The following is a 21,300-nucleotide window of genomic DNA, read 5'->3' as shown; positions in this document are numbered from 1 at the left end:
TCTATAACCCATTTCTTATAGAACCTATATTTTAGCTTATATATTTTCATTTAGGGTTTTCCATTAATTAAGGGCTTAACGAAAATCGGGCAGCATTTCCCCTATACATGCGTCTAACCCGAATTTCTAATTGTCCTCCTGTCAACACAAAAATACCAACAACAACGATATACATATAAAATTATTACAACCCAGTCCATAACAATTCCAACAACCCCACAATTTCTCTATATTCATTTCAGCCCACAATTTTCTATAACATCGATTTCATGCATTTACTTAATCCCAATTTCTTCCAATCCAATTTTAATAACTCCATTATATTACTATTAACACAATTACATCATAAAACAAGAAAATCTTACCTTAATTTTCTCATAGGAATTTCTACTCTTAATTGCTCCAATTTCGCAATTTCTTCTTCCTCGATTCCATATCCAATGTTGCTATCGCCTCCTTGAATTTGTATAATACTTGAAACTTAATCAAAATATTCAACAATGCAAACTTTTATCCACACCACTGCTGGTCCGAAAGTACCATGTTCTTTCTTTAACTCCAACTTAGCCGTGTGTGCTTTTTGTTTTTTTTTAATTCCTACGTGACTTTTGTCAATTGCATTCTTGCAAAATAAATTTATGAATTGCCAACTTTGAATGTATAAGGGCCTTTCAACGTGTAAGTGTCCCATTTAGATGACTTTGAGTCATCATTGGGCTTGACACGTTAGTTTCCCCTTTTATTAATTGCTGCCACGTGGCAGCCTATTTGGTGTCACGTGGAAGCCTAGTATTAGTCTACTAATTTTAATTAATACCACAATTAATTAGTTCCTAATCTCCGGTAATATTTTTATACTAAATAAAATTTATAAACAATTTATGTTTTAATTAAAATTGAAAATTAAAGATTTCTATTTCGTGTCCGAAAATAATTCTGCCTTTAACTTGATTCGACTTGCTTGCGAATAATTTGACGTATAAATATACGGGGTATAACATCCTCCCCCTCTTTAGAACATTCGTCCTCGAATGTTAAAATGATTCTGAATTCCCAATATTTACTCAAGTGTCCTCTTATTCAATCACGCCCTTCACATACCTCTTCCATTGGACGATTCACCATAATTCATTATAACACATTCGAGGTCTTTATTTAGTCAATCCTGTAATATCTCCTCTTTCTGTTACCTCTCGAGGTAATAATTCCATGACTTTGTCTTTACTCTTCTCTTTATTTCATAGTTGGTTATCAGCTATATTTCGAGCTGTTCTGCTGAAGTGTCACTGCCTCTCTTATATGCATACTGCTTAGTTGTATTGTCATTAATTGATTCATACTTGTACTCATGGTGCGTGTAGTCATGAATCGACTCTTTAAATGCGATTTTTATAACGTGAAGACGTCCCTCGTCGGTTCATTAGACTTTAACATCCCTGGAGTATCGCATGCCTCTGGTAACCTGTAGACCCTTCGCAGGTTTTACGAGTAAAACAAAATTTCTTAGAGGGTAACATTTTTTTTATACCCCAATGTCCTTGCTTTACTCCGCTGTGACAGTCCGTATTCTGGAATCCTCAGCATCATTTGTCACTTTCTGACTTCCTTTTTGAAAGTCTTTAACTATTACTTGCTCTTACTTCTTTGTCTCGATCTTTAGGGTTGGCTATCAAATAGCGCTAGGGTTCTCTCATATTACAACTTTACTATCATCCAGTAACCCATAACGCACTTGCTCCGATTGTCTCGGTTAAATCATTTTGTAATTTCCGTTACTCTAACTGGCCATACTTTAGACAAATTATCTCGTGTCGTTTCTCTATTTTTGACTCAAACTCTTCTATTGCCGCTTTACTCAAATTTGCTCTTAGTTCTCTTACCACGCATCCTATTGCAATCTTTACACAAGTATGTGTAGGTGCTCAAGTCAGCCTGGAAAATACCTTAGCGTTGCCTCGCTAGTCTTTATGTAGACCTATATTCTCCTCTTATATCTTTCAATTGATATCAAGGCTCAACTATGGTTTTTTGCCCTCAGTACTAATTATATCTCTGTAGTTTTTGCCTCAGACCATCTTATACCTCTCTTTGATGTATCCGAAATATCGTAACCGCATTGTTGTTACTGAATCCTTACTCTTCTTATCAAGTACTCACTTGGTCTCATCCTTAGCGTACACATATTCATAGGTTGCATAACTATTCTGGTACAACTCGTACAAAGTGCGTCTAATCTTAGTCATAGTCTTTCCTTCTCCTGGCTTATTCTGCTCGGCATACTTTATTGTACTATCACTCACTTGCTGTCTATTTCTCCATACTCTTTCCCCTTCCTCTATTCACCATTTGATTCCTACTATCGGAGATTTTTCTATTCCTTCTCCTTTGCTACCTATAGGTTGCAGTATCATTAGCGAACAACTTTTCCAACATCCTAGCCTCTAATCCGGCATAGCGTTGCTGTCTTTCACAATATCTCTTAAATTACTCGTTATCATTCTTCTGTCGTATTCTTCCTTTTTGTAAGCATCCACCTTCTAACGTCATATTATCCAAGATCCTTACCAATAATTCTCAGCACCGTCTCAAATACCATCTTGGCTTCTATCCGTTTGTCGCTGGTTCAGATCTCACTAACTTGTTTTAGCATGGGGTCTCACTTGAAGTTTAAGTATTCACATTAAACGTATTGCAGTATCAGTTAATTTCATCTTACACTTGAATTTTTCTCATCCGCTTCCCCCCTTTAGGGTGTACCTACATCATTATCTATTTATATTCCGCTCTATGCCTCCATTTCCAACTTCCTATGATTCTTTTTCCAATACATTTGGTATACTGTTTCAAATTCCTATGTCTTCCTTTATATCGTCTATAACTTAGATTACCCAGGTGTGAAACCCTAACACAATCACGAGGCGATGAGAACTCTCGATACATAGTACAAAATCTCATCTGATGGTTGGTACTCGAGTAATGCAATTAATGTAGTAATTTGTCCAAAGCCACATTCCATTTATTCCGATCAGTAATTAGCTAATGCTTATCTTCGTTTCAAATTCTCCATTCAGTATCACTTATATTCTACTGATAAGTGTCTCAAGCTTTCTCATAACACTATCTTTATCCCAACGGATACCGTCTGTTTCTTCTAATAAATTTACAATATATCAGTTGTTTCGCAAATCCGCAATCCTCGTCCTTTAAGGATTTCACCATCTCCGAGGTGAAGTCAAATACACGTAGTACTCCTTTATGGCTGATACTCTCTCATTCTTGTTGTATATCTAATGCTAACTTCTAATTTACTCAAAATCATATCAAATTCGTCTTGATAATGGTCTTGTCTTGTCACCTTCTCGTCGTATTACATCTTAAGTTCATAGCTATATATTTCCCTTTTGTCCTATACTCATACTTAATTAGTTACGTCTGTCTTGGGTGCTTCATTTAGTATTCCTTCATTTCTCCAGTCTATGTCCATCTTTTATTTTGTGCACGAGGAATCTCATGGAACTCCTGTATCCTTCGGAAAACACTACTTCTACATAACCCCTTTCTCATTTTCGAAACATATTATGTTCTTCTCTATTTGTTCTTATCACACCAGTTATTTCTGGCACTCCTTTTGTCTTGTTGCTCATCGTCCTTTAGGTTGGTCTTTCACAATTCTGTCGCTTATATTACTCTTTTTCTTAGCTATACACGTCATAACGTATCGCTACACTGCAATCCAATTCGTTTTCTTCTTATCTTCCTCCTTCTATTAACTCCTTCTCTTCCTGTGCTCGTTTTCACTTTCATTGCCATTTGATCTCTATCCTAAACTTTCCCTATAGGACTTGTAAGTCTTTCATATTCGTTCTACATTTGCCTTTCCGTTTCGCACTAATCACATCATATTCTTTAGTTACTTCCTTGCTAGGCTTTACTCATTTCTATAGTAATCCTTATGGTATTCACGTCACATCTTGTTCGTAATCCATCCTATAACGTATCACTTCTTAATCTTATTCACAATGCTTACTATATTTTAATTACACTCTGTAGGCTAGGCGTACTTTAACCCTTCACCCCTTCTGATCAATTTTACCCTTTAATATCTCACAAGTTGTCTTATCAATACCTTCATAACCTGTTATAATTCTTCTTTCTTTGTACTTCTATCTCAATCATACCATTACTCCCTTTAACTGTAAACTCGTCGTAAGTTATCCCTTAGGGTCGCAAGCTCTTCCGAGTCGTCCTAGCATTTCATCAACAACACGTGGAACACATGATTCATGACAGCTCACAAGTTGAGTTTTCCTTCCACGAATTCCATCTCCAATTAATTGACTAAGAACTAATAAAGTGTCACCATGAAGCATTTTCCAACCACCGCCAAAATAAAACTAGGATCTAACAGGCACCACAGGACTTCTAGTGCTTGATGCACATAGTTCATCTCCAAGTTTATTCTTGAGTCGTGGACGAACCGTTTAGTTCACAGACTGCTTATTGTATGCTTTGTACTTTACCGGACGTTTTCATCCTTCAATATAAGCTTCTTTTTTTTATATTATTTTTTTAAGGCAAAAATGTGACTGCAGGTATTCTCGTCCATTCAAATGAATTCCAAATTCTGCTGCTCATATAAGCTTCTTCAACACAACGTCCCCCAAATAAGAATGATGCCTCTTATGCATGAGGTGGGGGTATATTTTGTTAATTTTCTAGTCCAACATGATAGATTTACCGTGCTGGTGTCACCCTTCCATAACCTATTATGAACTTATGTCTCATTCTTTTCTTTTTCCTACTTCTGGGAAAATTTGGGCAGAGTCCCCTTTGTAATTCTTACTATCCCAGAACATGCACGCAGGAAATACCAACAATGTCTCACAGGGCCAACATATATACGCACATATCATATCGTATCATAGCCACACAGGGGCTCCCAATTCCAAATAAAAGTTACAAAGGTGTCAGGACTTACCTGTCATATCGCACCTCAGGACATACCTGACCCTTTAACGACCTGTCCTGTTATATATCTTCATATCTACCTTCTCTTTCATCCTTCGACTTTATATTTCGATCGTATTCCATTATTCTTACCTTATCCGACATACCTCTTTCGCACAATTTCTTACCTGCGTGCTGTGTAGCTTCCAATGTCATCGGTCGCTTTCATCTGTTGATGTCGTTCTTCAGCTGAAATCAAATGTTAGTAAAGGGAATTTCATTTCCTATGGCTGGGCTCTATCGCACGATCTTAGATATGAAAGAAAGGTAACATCCTAAATGTCCTGTAGCTTCCTGTTTATAGATGTGGTGCACAACACACCGATAAACAAGACTCTACTAGACACGGTCTGTAGACACTCCGAGGATGAACTGCTCTGATACCACTTTTGTCACGACCCAACCCCGTAGGCCGTGACTAGTGCCCGAGCTGGACACTCGTATGTACCTGTTAACTATAATCATCCACAACTAGCATAGTATAGACTTATCAATACCAAGGCAAGATGTCGTCTCAAAACTGTCGCATTATTTAGACGTATCACAACAACCTGTCTCCTGGGGAGGTACAACTTTCAACAGACATTATAGTACATAAGCCGACAAGGCTTTCATAATATATAAGGGAACATCCCCGCCAAACACGAGCCAACAAGGCTATCATAACACATTACTTCTCAAAACATATATATATATATATATATATATATATATATATATATATATATATATATATATATATATATATATATATATATATATATATATATATATATATATCTACGCAAGCCGACAAGGCTGCCACTACGAATGGGAACGTCCCAAAACATAAGCCATATAGACACAACTGAACAACATTGATACACAACCCACACATATGTCTACAGACCTCTAAGAGTAACTACAGTATTATATGACGGGACAGGGCCCCGCCGTACCCCTCAATAGACACATATATACAACAGGAGAATCTGTAACAAAAAGCTATGCTCCAGGACAAGGGAGCACTCCAAGATAGCTGGATAGGACTCCTAAGCTGGCGGGTTACCAACGTGAGCATCTGTACCTGCGGGCATGAACGCAGCCCCCCGAAGAAAGGGGGTCAGTACGGAATATGTACTGAGCATGTAAAGCATAAATACAATAAACAGGATCATACTGAAGTGAGGAGTATAGAAAACCTGTACAATAACCAGAAAACCACAAGGCTTACCTTTGAATCATAAATCATGGTGTCAATATCAAACTTAACTCGTTATGAAACTTAATGTCACCATTAGAGAATCATCCTGTTCATATGCATATGTATAACGTGTCCCGGCCCTCTAGTGAGGGACTCGGTAAATAAAATCATATCATCATCATGTATATATATAACGTGTCCCGGCCCTCTAGTGAGGGACTCGGTGAATAAGATCATCATGTGCCATCCTGGCCGCCATCCCCACATCATCATATCATCATATACATATATATAATGTGTCCCGGCCCTCTAGTGAGGGACTCGGTGAATAATGTAGTGGGTCTGTGCACGAAAACATGTCCTGGCCCGGGACTCAGTGAAAGATGTAACAGTAAGCACGAGAAAAGTAGTGAGTAACCATATACATACAAATCATCTTTTGAGACTCAATAGATAAGTAGACTAATCAGCTCTCAAGCATCAGGATAATAGTCATATTAAATTCTTTCTAAATGTCATTACGAACTATATAAAGGAACGTCTCAGGGATCATAGACATGTATCAAATTAGTACGAGATAGCTTATGAAAGTCAAGGACACCACTTATTATGGAATTATTTAAGAATAGGAACTTTTATACATCATATACTAGTCAATCATATAAGAGACTCGAGGGCAATAACTCAACTATCCTGAGAGTTCTAACATCAAGAAACGAATAAAAATCGTAAGTCATGCTCGGAACTAGTGAGTAGAATTACCCCAAAGCTCATATCATATCTTACTTACATCTAGGACATGCCAGAAGAAGGAAGGGATAGGCTTTACATACCTGTTGGTTATTCATAACCCGTTCGTCTCGTCGCTCTTTTAGCCTATTTAATATAAGAATAATGTTATCGTTAGTAACTATATTTTCTAGTTCACAAATCTATAACCCATTTCTTATAGAACCTATATTTTAGCTTATATATTTTCATTTAGGGTTTTCCATTAATTAAGGGCTTAACGAAAATCGGGCAGCATTTCCCCTATATATTCGTCTAACCCGAATTTATAATTGTCCTCCTGTCAACACAAAAATACCAACAACAACGATATACATATAAAATTCTTACAACCCAGTCCATAACAATTCCAACAGCCCCACAATTTCTCTATATTCATTTCAGCCCACAATTTTCTATAACATCGATTTCATGCATTTGCTTAATCCCAATTTCTTCCAATCCAATTTTAATAACTCCATTATATTACTATTAACACAATTACATCATAAAACAAGAAAATCTTACCTTAAATTTCTCATAGGAATTTCTACTCTTAATTGCTCCAATTTCGCAATTTCTTCTTCCTCAATTCCATATCCAATGTTGCTATCGCTTCCTTGAATTTGTATAATACTTGAAACTTAATCAAAATATTCAACAATGCAAACTTTTCTCCACACCACTGTTGGTCCGAAAGTACCATGTTCTTTCTTTAACTCCAACTTAGCCGTGTGTGCTTTTTTTTTTTTTTTTAATTCCTACGTGACTTTTGTCAATTGCATTCTTGCAAAATGAATTTATGAATTGCCAACTTTGAATGTATAAGGGCCTTTCAACGTGTAAGTGTCCCATTTAGATGACTTTGAGTCATCATTGGGCTTGACACGTTAGTTTCCCCTTTTATTAATTGCTGCCACGTGGCAGCCTATTTGGTGTCACTAGGAAGCCTAGTATTAGTCCACAAATTTTAATTAATATCAAAATTAATTAATTTCTAATCTCCGGTAATATTTTTATACTAAATAAAATTTATAAACAATTTATATTTTAATTAAAATTGAAAATTAAAGATTTCTATTTCGTGTCTGAAAATAATTCCGCCTTTAACTTGATTCGACTTGCTTGCGAATAATTTGACGTATAAATATACGGGATATAACAGTTACGAAGGACAAAGTCAACATGGGGCATATTTTAGTTAAACTAGATTATCTAACTGTGTTGAGGAAACTCCTTTATTGAAAGTAGCATTAATGTTCATTTAATCAACACACTTTAAACTTAAACCACATCATCTTACCTACTGAAACCAAACTAAATACATTTACAAAGCTAATCAATTAGACTAATCACACACATAGACTACATTGTATTAAGCAGGACAGGACAAGTTAACTAAAACCATCAGGCAGACTAGCACAGCAAAAGACTAAGGAAAATAGGAATAGAAAGAAACAAAATGCAAAGGAAAATTACATCCTTCTTGTGCAGCCTTTAGTCGAAATTTGAACTTGGAGACTCTTCCTTCCCAAATCAAACTCAACCACAAATCCAAATAATAATTTTAAAATATTAACACCTTAAACTTCAGTCTCAAAGCAAGTATTGCCAAAACTGAGTTTAAGCCTCTATTTTCCGTGAAAATAATTTTTTTTCTCCTCAAAATGAAAAATCAAGGCCCCTTATATAGGAAACCCCAAAACCAACAAACCCTAGTTCAACCAATGTGGGATAAATCCCAAAATTGGGATTTCCTCTACACATCTTAACATTGAAGGGTCAAGATTAATTTAAAATAAACATCCATGGACAGATTTCAACCCAAAAAGTTAATCCCCAAAGTTCTTCAAGAACCAATCACAAATCGGAATTTTCAAACGCATACAAACAAATGTAATTAAGGATTTCATATTTGACTGTTTGAAATCGCAGCAAATCACAAAGAAAAAATTGAAAAATAAAGCACAATATACCTTGTTTGGTTAATCTAAGATGAAAATGGCTGAATGCGTCACCCCTTAAGGTGATACAGCCCTGGAGAAAGCAAAAGCTTTCTGAAATTATGCCAAAAATGGCATCGTGACGCAAGAGAGAGAAGGCCGCCTCTAGGCGACGCTTAGGGTTTCCAAACCCTCTCACTGAGAAACACGAACAACCCCTTAGGGGTTTGTTTGGTTGAAGGCTTCATCCTTTTATGTTGGGCGTGATGGGCTAGGTCTGGCCCTTCATTGGGCTGGACTCGGCTAATTTTTTTTTAGCCATAAAAGGCTCAATTTTGGTGTACATATATACATGATATATATGCATATCCATGTATATTTTGTATATATCATGTGTATATGGACGGGTACAACAATTTTAAATAAATAGCCTCATTTTGAAAAGATGTTCATTAAAAAATAAAAACTCCGTTTAAAACTAATTAGCCAGATTTTAAAAGAGAGAATAATAATTCAGATAAATAAAGTAATTAAGTATAATAATAATAATAATAATAGTGACTAAGATTTTAAAAGAGGTAATAATAAAAGTAGCTAAGTTTTCTTTTCCCTTTCCTTTTATCAAAACAGCTTAACAAAATTTTGCCAGTTGCCTTAATTGGCTAATAACTAATTACTTTAATCATAGCCGCTTAATGACAATTTCAAAATTAATTACACTTAAAACTCAATTAATTATGAAAAAAAGGCCAAATTTGGTGAAAACGAGAAATGAGGGGGTAAAATGGTCAATCTACTTAATTGATCAATTTTCCTTGAATTTAAACAGAGTGAACACTTTGCAAAAATGCCCTTTTAACAACTTAGACAACTAAATGAAGTAATCATGGAAAATTATCACTTTCTTCTTGGTTAATTTAACAAGAGTGTAATATTTGTAAAAATACTTAAATTAATTCAACATATTGTAGAAATTATCCCATCAAACTAAATTGGCAAAAATATAGCCTTAATAAGTTTTTTAGAAAATTACTTTGACTTTCTGAAAAACATATTTCCCTTTGTCTAATATTTCAAGGACTCTGAATAACTAAAGTAAATTATGGAAGGTTAAAAATTAGGTGTCAACATAAGGTAATCGCGTATGTTTCGAGACAGTTGAAGGACTCATGACTTAGAGTTGGCGGCAGTAGTCTTTACTTTGAAGATTTGGAAGCATTACGTGTATGGAGTTCATTGTGAGGTATACATGGATTATCGTAGCCTTCAGCATGTGTTCAGTCAAAGGGATCTGAATTTGAGGCAGTGTAGATGGATGGAGTTGCTCAAGGATTACGAAATGACCATATATACTAATTACTTTGGGACATGTCGATCATCTGGGAAAGGCTAATACATTAGCTGATGCGTTGACCCGAAAGGCAGTGAGTATGGGTAGCTTGGCGCGATTGATTGTGGGAGAGCATACTTTAGCCAGGGAGGTTCAGTGTTTGGCTAATAGTATGGTGAGACTCGATATTTCAAAACCTGGCAAGGTTCTAGCTTGTATTGAGGTGAGGTCATCTCTTTTGGAGCAGATTAAGGATGTGAAATTGTGTAAGATTCAAGATAAGGTGCTAAGTGGGAAGCCAAGGAGGCTATTCTTGATGATGAGGGTGTTTTGAGGATCAAGGGGCGCATTTGCGTTCTTAGAGTTGGTGATTTGATTCAGTTGATGTTTAAGTAGGCCCATAGTTCCAGATACTCCATTCATCCTAGTGCTACAAAGATGTATTGTGACTTGAGACAGCATTACTGGCGGGGTAGGATGAAGACAGATATAGTAGACTTCGTATATCAGTGTTTGAATTGCCAGCAGGTTAAGTATGAGCACTAGCGATCAGGTGGTGTGACTCAGAGGATGCCCATTCCCGAGAAGAAGTGAGAGAGAATAGCTATGGATTTCATGGTTGGTCTACTGAAGACTTTGGGAAAGTTTGACGCCATTTGGGATATTGTTGATAGGTTGACTAAGTCTGCGCACTTCATTCCAGTTCAGACTACCTACAACTCAGAGAAGTTGACCAGGATCTACATTAGAGAGATCGTCAGATTGCATGGTGTTCCCACTTCTATCATTTCTGACAGAGGCACTAAGTTTACGTCCCATTTTGAAGGACTTTGCAGAAGAAATTGGGGACTCAGTTGAATCTTAGTACAACTTTCCACCAGTAGACCGATAGTCAATCCTAGAGGAATATTCAGGTAATGGAGGATATGTTGTGGGCTTATGTGATCGACTTTGGTAGTCATTGGGACCAGTTCTTACCTTTGGCACAGTTAGCATACAACAACAGTTGTCACTCGAGTATTGACATGGCTCCATTTGAAGCTTTATATGGTAGGAGATGTCGCTCTCCGATTGGGTAATTTGATACTTTCGAGGTGAAACCTTAGGGTACTGCCCTGTTGAGAGAGTCCTTGGATAATGTGAAGCTGATTCAGGAAAGGTTTCTTGCAACTCAGAGTAGGCAAAAGGAGTATACGGACTGGAAGGTCCGAGATTTGGAGTACATGGTTGGTGAACAGATCTTATTGAAGGTTTTGCCTACGAAGGGTGTGATGCGATTTGGGAAGAAGGGCAAGTTGAGCCCGAGGTTTACCGGCCCCTTTGATATCCATCGTCGTGTTGGTGAGGTGGATTATTAGTTGGATTTTCCCCCAGGTTTACCAGGTGTTCATCCGATATTTCATGTCTCTACGTTGAAGGAATACTATTCTGACGGCTCTTATATCATCCATTGGGACTCGGTATTATTTGTTCAAAATCCATCCATCACGGAAGAGCCGATAGCAATCTTGGGTAGGCAAGTTAGGAAGTTGGGGTCAAAATAAATGGCTTTAATTAAGGTGCAATAGAAGCACCGTCTAGCTGAGGAGGCTACATGAGAGACCGAGGCCAATATGCGTGTGAGATATCCCCAGCTCTTTACCGACTCAGGTACCCTTCCTTCATTTCATTTCTTCTTCGTTCGAGGATAAACTATTATTTAATTGGTATCTAATGTAACCACCCGTTTGGTCGTTTAGGCATTTTGACCCTTTTACCCCTGTTGACCTTTCCCCTAGTTTCGTTAGAGCGTATTTGACTCGTGAGGATGTGGTAGTGCGGTTCCCTAGATAATCGGGAAGGGCTTTGAGAAAATTAGAGGCTTAAAGTGAAAAACCTTTGACCAATAGTTGACTTTGGGGTAAACGAACCTTTTGGGGGATTTCGTCAATTCCATGAGGTCCAGAGAGTCGTTTATAATTTGGCGGTGTGGTTTTGGTCACTTGGTTGACAACTTATTTTGGGGGTTTACTGGGTCAAGATGACCTCCATTAGAAATTCTAAGGGCACGGGTGAGTTCGTAGCGTGTTTTTACAATATTATGCATATTTGGTTTGTATCCGAGGGGTCTTGGATGAGTGTTGGGTTTTGGGTTGGACTTGGTGAAAAATCAAATTTTGCTGGTTTCTGGTGTTGCGCTTCTGCAGACGTGGGTTCGCATCTGCGGGCCTGCCTATGTGGGACTTGGCCCGCAGACGCGAGGAAGTGAGGTGGCAAGTGGCTCTGCTTAAGCGAGCAATTCTTCGCGGAGGCGTGAATAGCTGATCAGAAAACCATATCTTTCCCAATTTCGAACCAGTTCTTCCCATTCACTAAATTGGAGACCTAGAGAGTATTTGGGGGCGACTTTGAGGTACTTTTAGAGGATTCTTCCTTTGATAAGCTTTCCATCATATTATCTTGTTTATGTTATCATTAATGGTGGAGAAAATCTTATAGAAACCATGTTAGGTTGGGGATTTTGGGGTGGTAAACCCTAGGTTGAGTTGAATCATCTTTTCTTCCTAAATTATGTTTTGTTGGGGAATTTAATTGGTTTTAATCATATAATCTTTGAGGTAACTATTTGCTAAGTTGAATCTCTCTTAAATTCAAGGTTTGATTATGGAAATTGGAGGTTTTCCTCTAAAATTGGGGGTTTTCAATTTAGATGCAATTGATGCTAATTTGGGACTATTTTGTGTTGATAATTAGTGTTTGGACTATTTATGCTTAGAGTTGACCTTTTCCAACTTGAATTTCCATTTTTGCCCTTGTAGGCCCGGGTTTCTTCTTTTAAAGGGTGTTTTTTTTATTTGAATCGTATTATAGCAATATGGATATCGTTAGTCTCAGATTCTAATGTAGATTACATTATTGATTAAACTTTGACCGTTCGGAAGTTCTTCGTAAAGGGAAGGCTCCTGTTGGATAGTTCGTGGCACTTGCGCGGCACTGAGGTAGGTTACGGCTTACTTATGGTTAGACTTCGGGTAGTGAAGAAAATGTAAAAGTTAGTTATTGACGAGCAAAGCATGATAAGCCTTTGGGCATGGTGTAGAGGTGAAATCCAATAGGTTGGTTCCGTCAGTTGTTATGTGGGCTTGTCTCCATGTTTGGTATAATTTTGATTTGTGTTTACCTTCATCTCTCTCTTGATATCTCACTTATCATCAGAAAAAGGAAAGATAATGAAAATGGCTTAAAATTTTGTTGTGTACTTCATGATAAGTGACTGGTGAGATTTGATATGATTTACCGTTGATGTTGGCATCATGCATGACATGGATTCTTATTACGTTTTGGTGATTCGAGTTGTTGATTGAGATTTATCCAATCATTTATATATCATCCATGCATATGCATCAATGGTTACTATGGAAACAAGGATATTCTGTGTAGGCCTAATTGGCAAAGGTAGCAAAGAATTTCTGTGTGAACTCTAGCGACGACATTCTGTCTGAGGCTTAATGGATATTGGCATTCTGAGCAACCCTAGTGGCGGCGTTCTATGTGAGCCCTAGTCGATATTTCTGTGTGAGTACATGGACTTCGCGTGTCCCCCGTGGTCATGGCTATGAGGCATTTCCCTTAGCATGTGTGTACAGTTCCAAGGTTGGCCAGTGCATTGCATTACTTGCATCTCATATACATTCACTCATTCATCTTGGTTGTGTTCATGACATCTTATACATTTGATTGATCTCATACGTGGACTGATACTGTATACTTGACTGTTTCTATACTTGATACTATTCTTAACTGTACTTGATTGGTTATCTGCCTACCTGTTAGATTCCTTCCTTTATATATGTAAACTTATCGTTGACGGCCTATGATGCTTACCAGTGCTAGTGTTGTACTGATTCTACTCTTGTTGTACTCTTTTTGTGAGTGCAGAGTTTTTCCCTAGATCCACGTTTCAGTCTCGCATGTAATCCCGAGGCCTACTTACCAGAGATCCCAGGGTGAGCCATGCCAGATCCTGCAGCCCGGATTTCTTCCTCCTGCTTTCTGTTATTTGAGTCTACAGACAGCTTTTATTTGTATTTAAAACTAGTATTCAGTTCCGGATATTGTTGTATAATTAGAGCTCTTGTACGAGTCTAGACCAGGTCTTTGGGTATCTGCTGTGTATTATTACCTCCGCACGTTACTTAATATTTATATATATCTAGACTACTTATTTAACTGTGTTCAATTCCACATGATTACTTAGAATGATGTGCAAGGGAAGGGTTCGCCCACCAGGGGATAGTGTGGGTGCTCGCTTGACCCATGAGTTGGATCGTGACAAATGCATGAGTACTTTCTTGTCCTAATTCATACAAAGCTTCTTTTTTTAAGATATCCAAAAATGTTAGGATCCATTTTTGAATAATATAATTTTACAAGTTTCTCTAATTCAAATGTATTTAAGACTAGTGGTATACTTGTTAAAATATATGTATTTAAGCAGACAAAATGAATCTTAATATGATATTTTTCACTTTTCAACTACTAGTTTATATTTTATCCATTATATATAATTACCTATATAATATACTTTCTCTATTTCGATTTAGGTGACACAGTTTAACTAGGCACAATATTTATTTTTAAAAAAGACCTTTTAAAATTTATCATCTTAAACATAAATGATTATTTAAGAATCTGTAAGATTTTTGAAAGTTGTGATCTTAAACATATAACATATGTATAATACTATAAAAATTCTCATTGAAGGTAAAATATAAAGTTTAAAGTTCAATTATTTTTTAATATAAGAAAATTCCATTCTTTTTAAATGGACTAATAAAAAGGATAGTATCACATAAATTAAAAGATAAGGTGTACATGGTGAATAAATCCATCTTATATATACTGGATTTAAAAATATATACATATATACAATCAATATTTTTAATAGGTTGTATTCCATAGGTTTCATGATCAATATTTTTAATATGTTGTAACAGGTTTCACGAACTAGTTTTTATATTTATTAGTTCAACTTATTATATTTAATACTCCTTGTTATTTAAGTAACTTGATGGCATAATACATAAATTTGGACTCAACTGGCAAGTATGCCCTCCAATTTTGGGTGTGCACAATTAGGCACCTCAACTTGTCTCCACTTTGTCAGTTGAACAGTCAAACTTACAAAATGATCATCTAGACACCTCCAAAATTTATGTGACATGTCAGCATTTGTATTTATGCATGTTCAAATTTATACAAGTTGAGGTGTCTACTTGTGCACATTCAAAATTAAAGGGTGTACTTGCCAGCTGAGGTCAAGTTTGAGGGCATATTTATGTATTATACCCAGTGTTTTAAAAGGCAGGGGCATAAAATGAGGCGTTTTACATATGCCTCGGCTAGGCATAAGCCCCGAGGCATGGGGCGTACCCCATGGGTATTTAATTTTTAGTATTACATAAAATAATATAATTACATTAAATAATTTTAAATAGGTAAAATTATATTAAAAATAAAACAAAATTGGTAAATAAATGAAATATATATATATATATATATATATTCTCACCAAAAACTAATCAAAACAATCCATTATACCCCACTTATAACTTGTAATTATATATAACATAATTTTACAAGTATAAACAGTACAATGGAATAAAAGCTATTATGAAATGCAAATCAACTCTAACATCTTAACTTTCAAACAATGAAAAAATCACAATTTCTTAAAACAATATTACTATCATACTATTTATTTTATCTCCCTATAAGCAAATAATCAATAAAATTTATCAGTATTATAATTAAAATGTAACTCCTTCATGAATAAAAATAAAATTACTTTCAAATAGCGAAATAATAAAATATGATAATTTTAATACATAGGACAAATGACCAATGACAGTAAAAATGTACAATTCCGCTATGTATTTTAAAAGAAATATTAAGTGATATTCACCCTCACGATGTTCTCAAATAGTAAATATGTAATACTACGACTTGTTATTTGAGTTACATTCAATCTTCTTATTTATATAGCTAAAAAACTAATGAAGAATTATAAGGGTCAACGATTTTAATTGAGAAATTTAACATATAATTTGTGTAAGAACTGTTAGACGAGCCCTGAGTGTTGAACGTTACGCATCAGGCGTCTTTAGGGCGTAAGTCTCACAGAAACTCAGTCCCGCACGTGAGCCCCAAGGCGTTTTGTTTAAAACACTGATTATACCCAACTTGATAGTACTAGTATAAAATTTCTAATACATTATGTCCTTATGATGGCATCGAAATCAAACTAAAGAGGATTATATTCTGTACTCTGGTACGATGAATGGGACCCTATCCAAGTTTGGTGAAATACTTGCTGTCCATTCTTTTCCTTACTGGCATATAATAAAAACCTACTCTTAATAGCTGTAGCCAGAGTCCAAGTCCAACCACATATCTAGCTTTCAAAACACATTCCACAACCCAATAGAATCCTAGGATGTACTTAATACATTACAAGGAAAGCGACAAATTCTCGCACATCAACATGCTTGGCTAATTGACAGACAGCAAGACAGAGAAACTCAATATTATCCGAGATTCAAACAAATCTTCTTTACGTATATTTTTTAAATATTTTAAATTGATTATTATGATTTATATTCCATCCGTCCAAAAAAAATAATATATTTTTATATTTAGTGAAAATTTAATTTTAAATTTAGCTTTTTAATTTCTAGTCATACAAATTTCTTTTAAAATTTATTTTAAACCACAACTTTCAAAAATCTTTCTTTATTTCTTAAACTTCGTGCCTAGTCAAACACCTTCATATAAAATGATCATGTCGAATACCCCCAGTCTTGCCGTGACAGTACTACGTAGTTTTGAAATATGTAAATTTTATCTTAAAAAATTATGTAAAAGATTTTATGTCCGAATTCACTATTAAAATTAAAAAAAAAATCTCTAAATATGAACTGTACCACATAATTGACGGATTAAATAAAATACGGAGTAGTACAACAAGCAAAGAAATTACCCGGAAAACGACAAGTCCTTGCACACCAATTTTTTCTTTTAATTATATTTATTTTTAAGCTATTGCACACCAAGTGATTGGTTAATTGCTCTTTTGCTGGCATACATACATCCTTTACAAATTACGTGCACCCAGCTCATTCTGCACGCATACCCATCCAGTTTACCATTTATACTCCCTCTGCTATTAAATAAATGAACTTTTATAATGACACATTCTTTAAAAATATTAATCAAAGACATTACTTAAAAAGTATTTTGTCAATATAATATTATCTTTATATTTCTTATCAAATTTTTCTTAATAGAGATTGTTAATATTAGAATTTTTGGAAGACCCATCAAAGAAAAGGATAATTTTGAAAAAATATAATACTCTCTCCGTTTCAGTTTATGTGAACCTATTTACTTATTAATCTATCCGAGAAAGAATGATCATTTTCTATATTTGGAAATAATTTACCTTTATGCAATAGTACTCATTTAATATCACAAGTTTAAAAGTTTTCTCTCTTTTTTAAAATTCTGTGTTAAGTTAAATAGGTTCACATAAATTGAAAGAGATATAGTACATTTCTGAACTTTAAAAGATTCGTTTATTTTCGTTTTTAGACCATAGAAAGAAATTTATTTACTATATTGGAATGGAGAGAATATTTTTTTATTCTCTTTTTAGACCACCAATTGCCAGCTGGGTATTCGCGTATGTATATATCCTTGCAGTCAATTCACTTTCAATCATCAATTCAATCCTAATATTATTTCTCCATAGTTGCTCATAAAGACTAATGGATCCATGTCCTTTCGTTCGAATAGTTATCGGGAACTTATCCGTGAAGTTCCCTGCTGAGCATAAACTGCAGTCAAGTTCGGTTCTTGATTTTAAGTTTAAGCTTAAAGGTTTCTCCACGCAAGTGTCAACCATCCCAGCTTTTCTTCAACAAAAACAACAAGAACCAATCTTGGATAACAAAGTCCACGCTTGTTTCAGTTTGAACAAAACACAACTCGACAAACTTGTCGAAAAATCAAGAAGTTTAAAGATTGAAATTCGGGCACGTAAGAAGTTGTTAGGAAGTGTATTGGTGCCATTGGAATTAAAGGAGTTGGAGAGTAATGGTAACAAAGGAGTTGTGATTAAAAATGGATGGGTTTTGGTTGGTGGCTCTAGTTCAGCACAGTTGCATATGAATGTGAAAGTTGAGCATGACCCAAGATTTGTTTTCCAGTTTGATGGTGAACCTGAGTGTAGTCCCCAAGTTTTTCAAGTCAATGGCAATGTTAAACAACCTGTTTTTACTTGCAAGTTCAGTTTCAGGAACTCTAGTGACAGGAATTCGAGATCCAGGTTAGTTTATCTTCTCTTAATTGAAGTTGATTTTGTTAGAATTAGTATAAGCTTTTTGCTAACTGTATATCTATGAGTCACTGTTAGAGTAAAATAACTCATATTTCTTGATTAGATCAATCATTACAGGTTGCTGCAATTCATTACTTTTTTCTAGAATTTTATGTATTCCTTCTGTCCCAAAATACTTGTCATGTTTCACAACTTTGACTAATATTCTATGATATATTTTCATCATACTAATATAAGAAGGATTTTTTGCAACTTATAGTACTTTAGGTATAATTTTTGAATATCTAAATTATAATTTTAAAATGTTGAATTAATCTTATTCAATTTCACGTGATTCACTGACTAACACGAGTATTAGTCTATGTTGATCATTTGTTTAGTCAATTTTCATTATTATGAATTTCTGAATAACGTTGATTCATATTTTTTCTCGGGTAGTATACACGAATCAATGTCAATATAACGATATATATCTTGAACTTCCCTCTAATTCTTGATTGTTATTTTACAGATCTTCAATATCAGAACCAAGCACATCAACAAGCTGCTTTAATTGTTGCACAGCTGATAAAGAGTCGTCGCCAAAAGAGCGCAAAGGATGGTCAATCACAATCCATGATCTCTCTGGCTCACCAATTGCTGCAGCATCTATGTTAACCCCATTTGTCCCATCACAAGGTTCAAATCGGGTCAGCAGATCGAACCCCGGAGCCTGGCTCATCCTCCGTCCAGGCCACGGTACATGGAAGCCGTGGGGACGCTTAGAAGCATGGCTAGAGCGCGGTGGTGAACTCGGTTATCGCTTTGAAATAATCCCTGATGGTGCCAATGATGCTATCACATTGGCTAGCTCAACTATCAATGCCAAGAATGGTGGGAAGTTTAGCATAGATATAAGCAATGGTGCTACTACCCCAATGACTAGTCCAAACAGCAGCTTTGATTTATGCTCGGGTTCCGGGTCCGGGTCGGATTTCGGGTCAGCACCCGGATCAGGATCTTGGGGACAGCTATTGTACCGTGGATTCGTGATGTCGTCCACAGTGGAGGGTTACGGAAAATGTAGCAAACCGGAGGTGGTTGTCGGGGTGCAGCACGTGAACTGCTCCGAGGATGCTGCAGCTTTCGTGGCATTGGCAGCTGCAATGGATCTTAGTATCGATGCTTGTCGGTCTTTTTCTCAAAAGCTCCGAAAAGAGTTGAGGCAGTCGGATCAAGAATGAACGATAACCGGGTCGGGCTACCCTTTTTTCGGGGATGTGGATATGGACTTGCATTGAAATTTTGCTAACTGACAGCAGTTTTTAGCTGATTTATTTTGTTCCTATGTTTTCCCTTCTAGATAGAGTGTACAGTGATTAACAATCTGTCCTGTTTTTTGCTTTTATTTTTTATTTGCCTCGATTGGAAGTATTATTTATTACTGTAGGTGATTTTTTAAAGTAATGCATTTTTGACATAGCGATTGAGTTTTTATTAAGGAATGAAATTTGGGATTGGGAATCCAATGTTAGTTGATTTTTTGTCAGTTTTTGGTAAGAATGCAAAGTTAATTTGTCTCTGAGTTGGCATACATGAGGCATCAGTTGTCATACATTAAAGCAATAAGCATCATAATTCATATGATACTGCCAAAGTTCTGTAGTATGATACTCCCCCTCCGATCTGAAATAATTGGTGCTTAATCTTTAAAAATTGGCGCAAAATAATTAATGTTTCAAAAATGAAAGAAAGTATTTAATTTTTTTTCCAAATTTATACTTGACATTCCTATTTCCCATGATAGTCTACCTAAATAGAAAAGAAAATCATACTTCCTTTATTTTGTCAAATTTTGTTTTTCGAGAGTTAATTTAATCAATTTTTAAAGTTAAATTGAATTAAATTAATTTAAAATTTAAAATTAAAATTTAGATACAATTCAAATACTACATGAAAAGTACTATAAGTTACAATTTTCCTTATATCAATTCAATATGATAGAAAAATTCAACTTAGAGGGTGTTTCGATTGATTTATTTTAAGTGTCTTTTGACTTTTAAGTTCTTTTTCTACTTTTTGTAGTGTTTGAAAAAGATAAAAAATATTTTGAAGCACTTACTTTTAAATTAAAAAAGTATAAAAATAAACTAAAAGGCAAAAATTAGATATTCCCAACTTATGACTTTCAGCTTATAAATTATTTTTAAGAAGTCTATCCAAAGACCCTCTTAAAAAATTGGTCAAAATTCGAGTAATTTGACTCCATTGACAAGTAGTATGGAGCAGATGGAGTAATTAAGAGTATTTTAATCAGAATTTCTCTTAATTTTGAGGAGCAAGTGAATTCCTTAATTCATGTAAACAAGTCTAAAGTAATTGTTTTGAACTGGAGGAAGTAATAGTAATTTGATTGGTATAATAAAGCTTGCTGTGCCATATATAAATGTGCCATCTTTTCTGGTTCTGATTTTAGTCTATACTTTGTGTTGCGTAATTTTGGGTGATTGGTTGTTGACTTTTTACTCACACAAGCACATAATCATTGAATTCTGTCAATTTGACCAATAATACTTGTATGGGAGTAAGCATTACTATATAAGTTGGCACGCATTAGACATTGATTGACATGTATTAGGCTTTCTACTCTGCAAAGACGGATCTAGAATTACAAGAGATTTAATTACCTATGGTAACTCATGGCTAGGTAGAG

General features: G+C 35.4%; 1 protein-coding gene and 1 long non-coding RNA gene across 2 annotated transcripts; one reads left to right on the top strand and one right to left on the bottom strand.

Moving 5' to 3' along the window:
- Positions 1-5,795: 5,795 nt before the first annotated feature.
- LOC132605196 (uncharacterized) lies at positions 5,796-7,904 on the bottom strand. The gene is made up of 3 exons (XR_009569095.1): positions 7,487-7,904; positions 7,024-7,066; positions 5,796-6,073 (listed from the first exon to the last, which is right to left on the bottom strand). It is a non-coding gene; the product is annotated as an uncharacterized LOC132605196 (long non-coding RNA).
- A 10,075-nt stretch (positions 7,905-17,979) lies between these two features.
- LOC132606465 (uncharacterized) lies at positions 17,980-20,126 on the top strand. The gene is made up of 2 exons (XM_060319977.1): positions 17,980-18,596; positions 19,120-20,126. Exons 1-2 carry the CDS (start codon positions 18,037-18,039, stop codon positions 19,829-19,831), a joined length of 1,272 nt encoding a protein of 423 aa, XP_060175960.1. The 5' UTR covers positions 17,980-18,036; the 3' UTR covers positions 19,832-20,126.
- Positions 20,127-21,300: the final 1,174 nt, after the last annotated feature.

Source organism: Lycium barbarum, chromosome 8 (assembly GCF_019175385.1).
Source record: "Lycium barbarum isolate Lr01 chromosome 8, ASM1917538v2, whole genome shotgun sequence".
Classification (NCBI taxonomy): domain Eukaryota; kingdom Viridiplantae; phylum Streptophyta; class Magnoliopsida; order Solanales; family Solanaceae; genus Lycium; species Lycium barbarum.
Note: the sequence above shows the minus strand (reverse complement) of the source record. Positions and strands in the feature narration are given on the sequence as shown.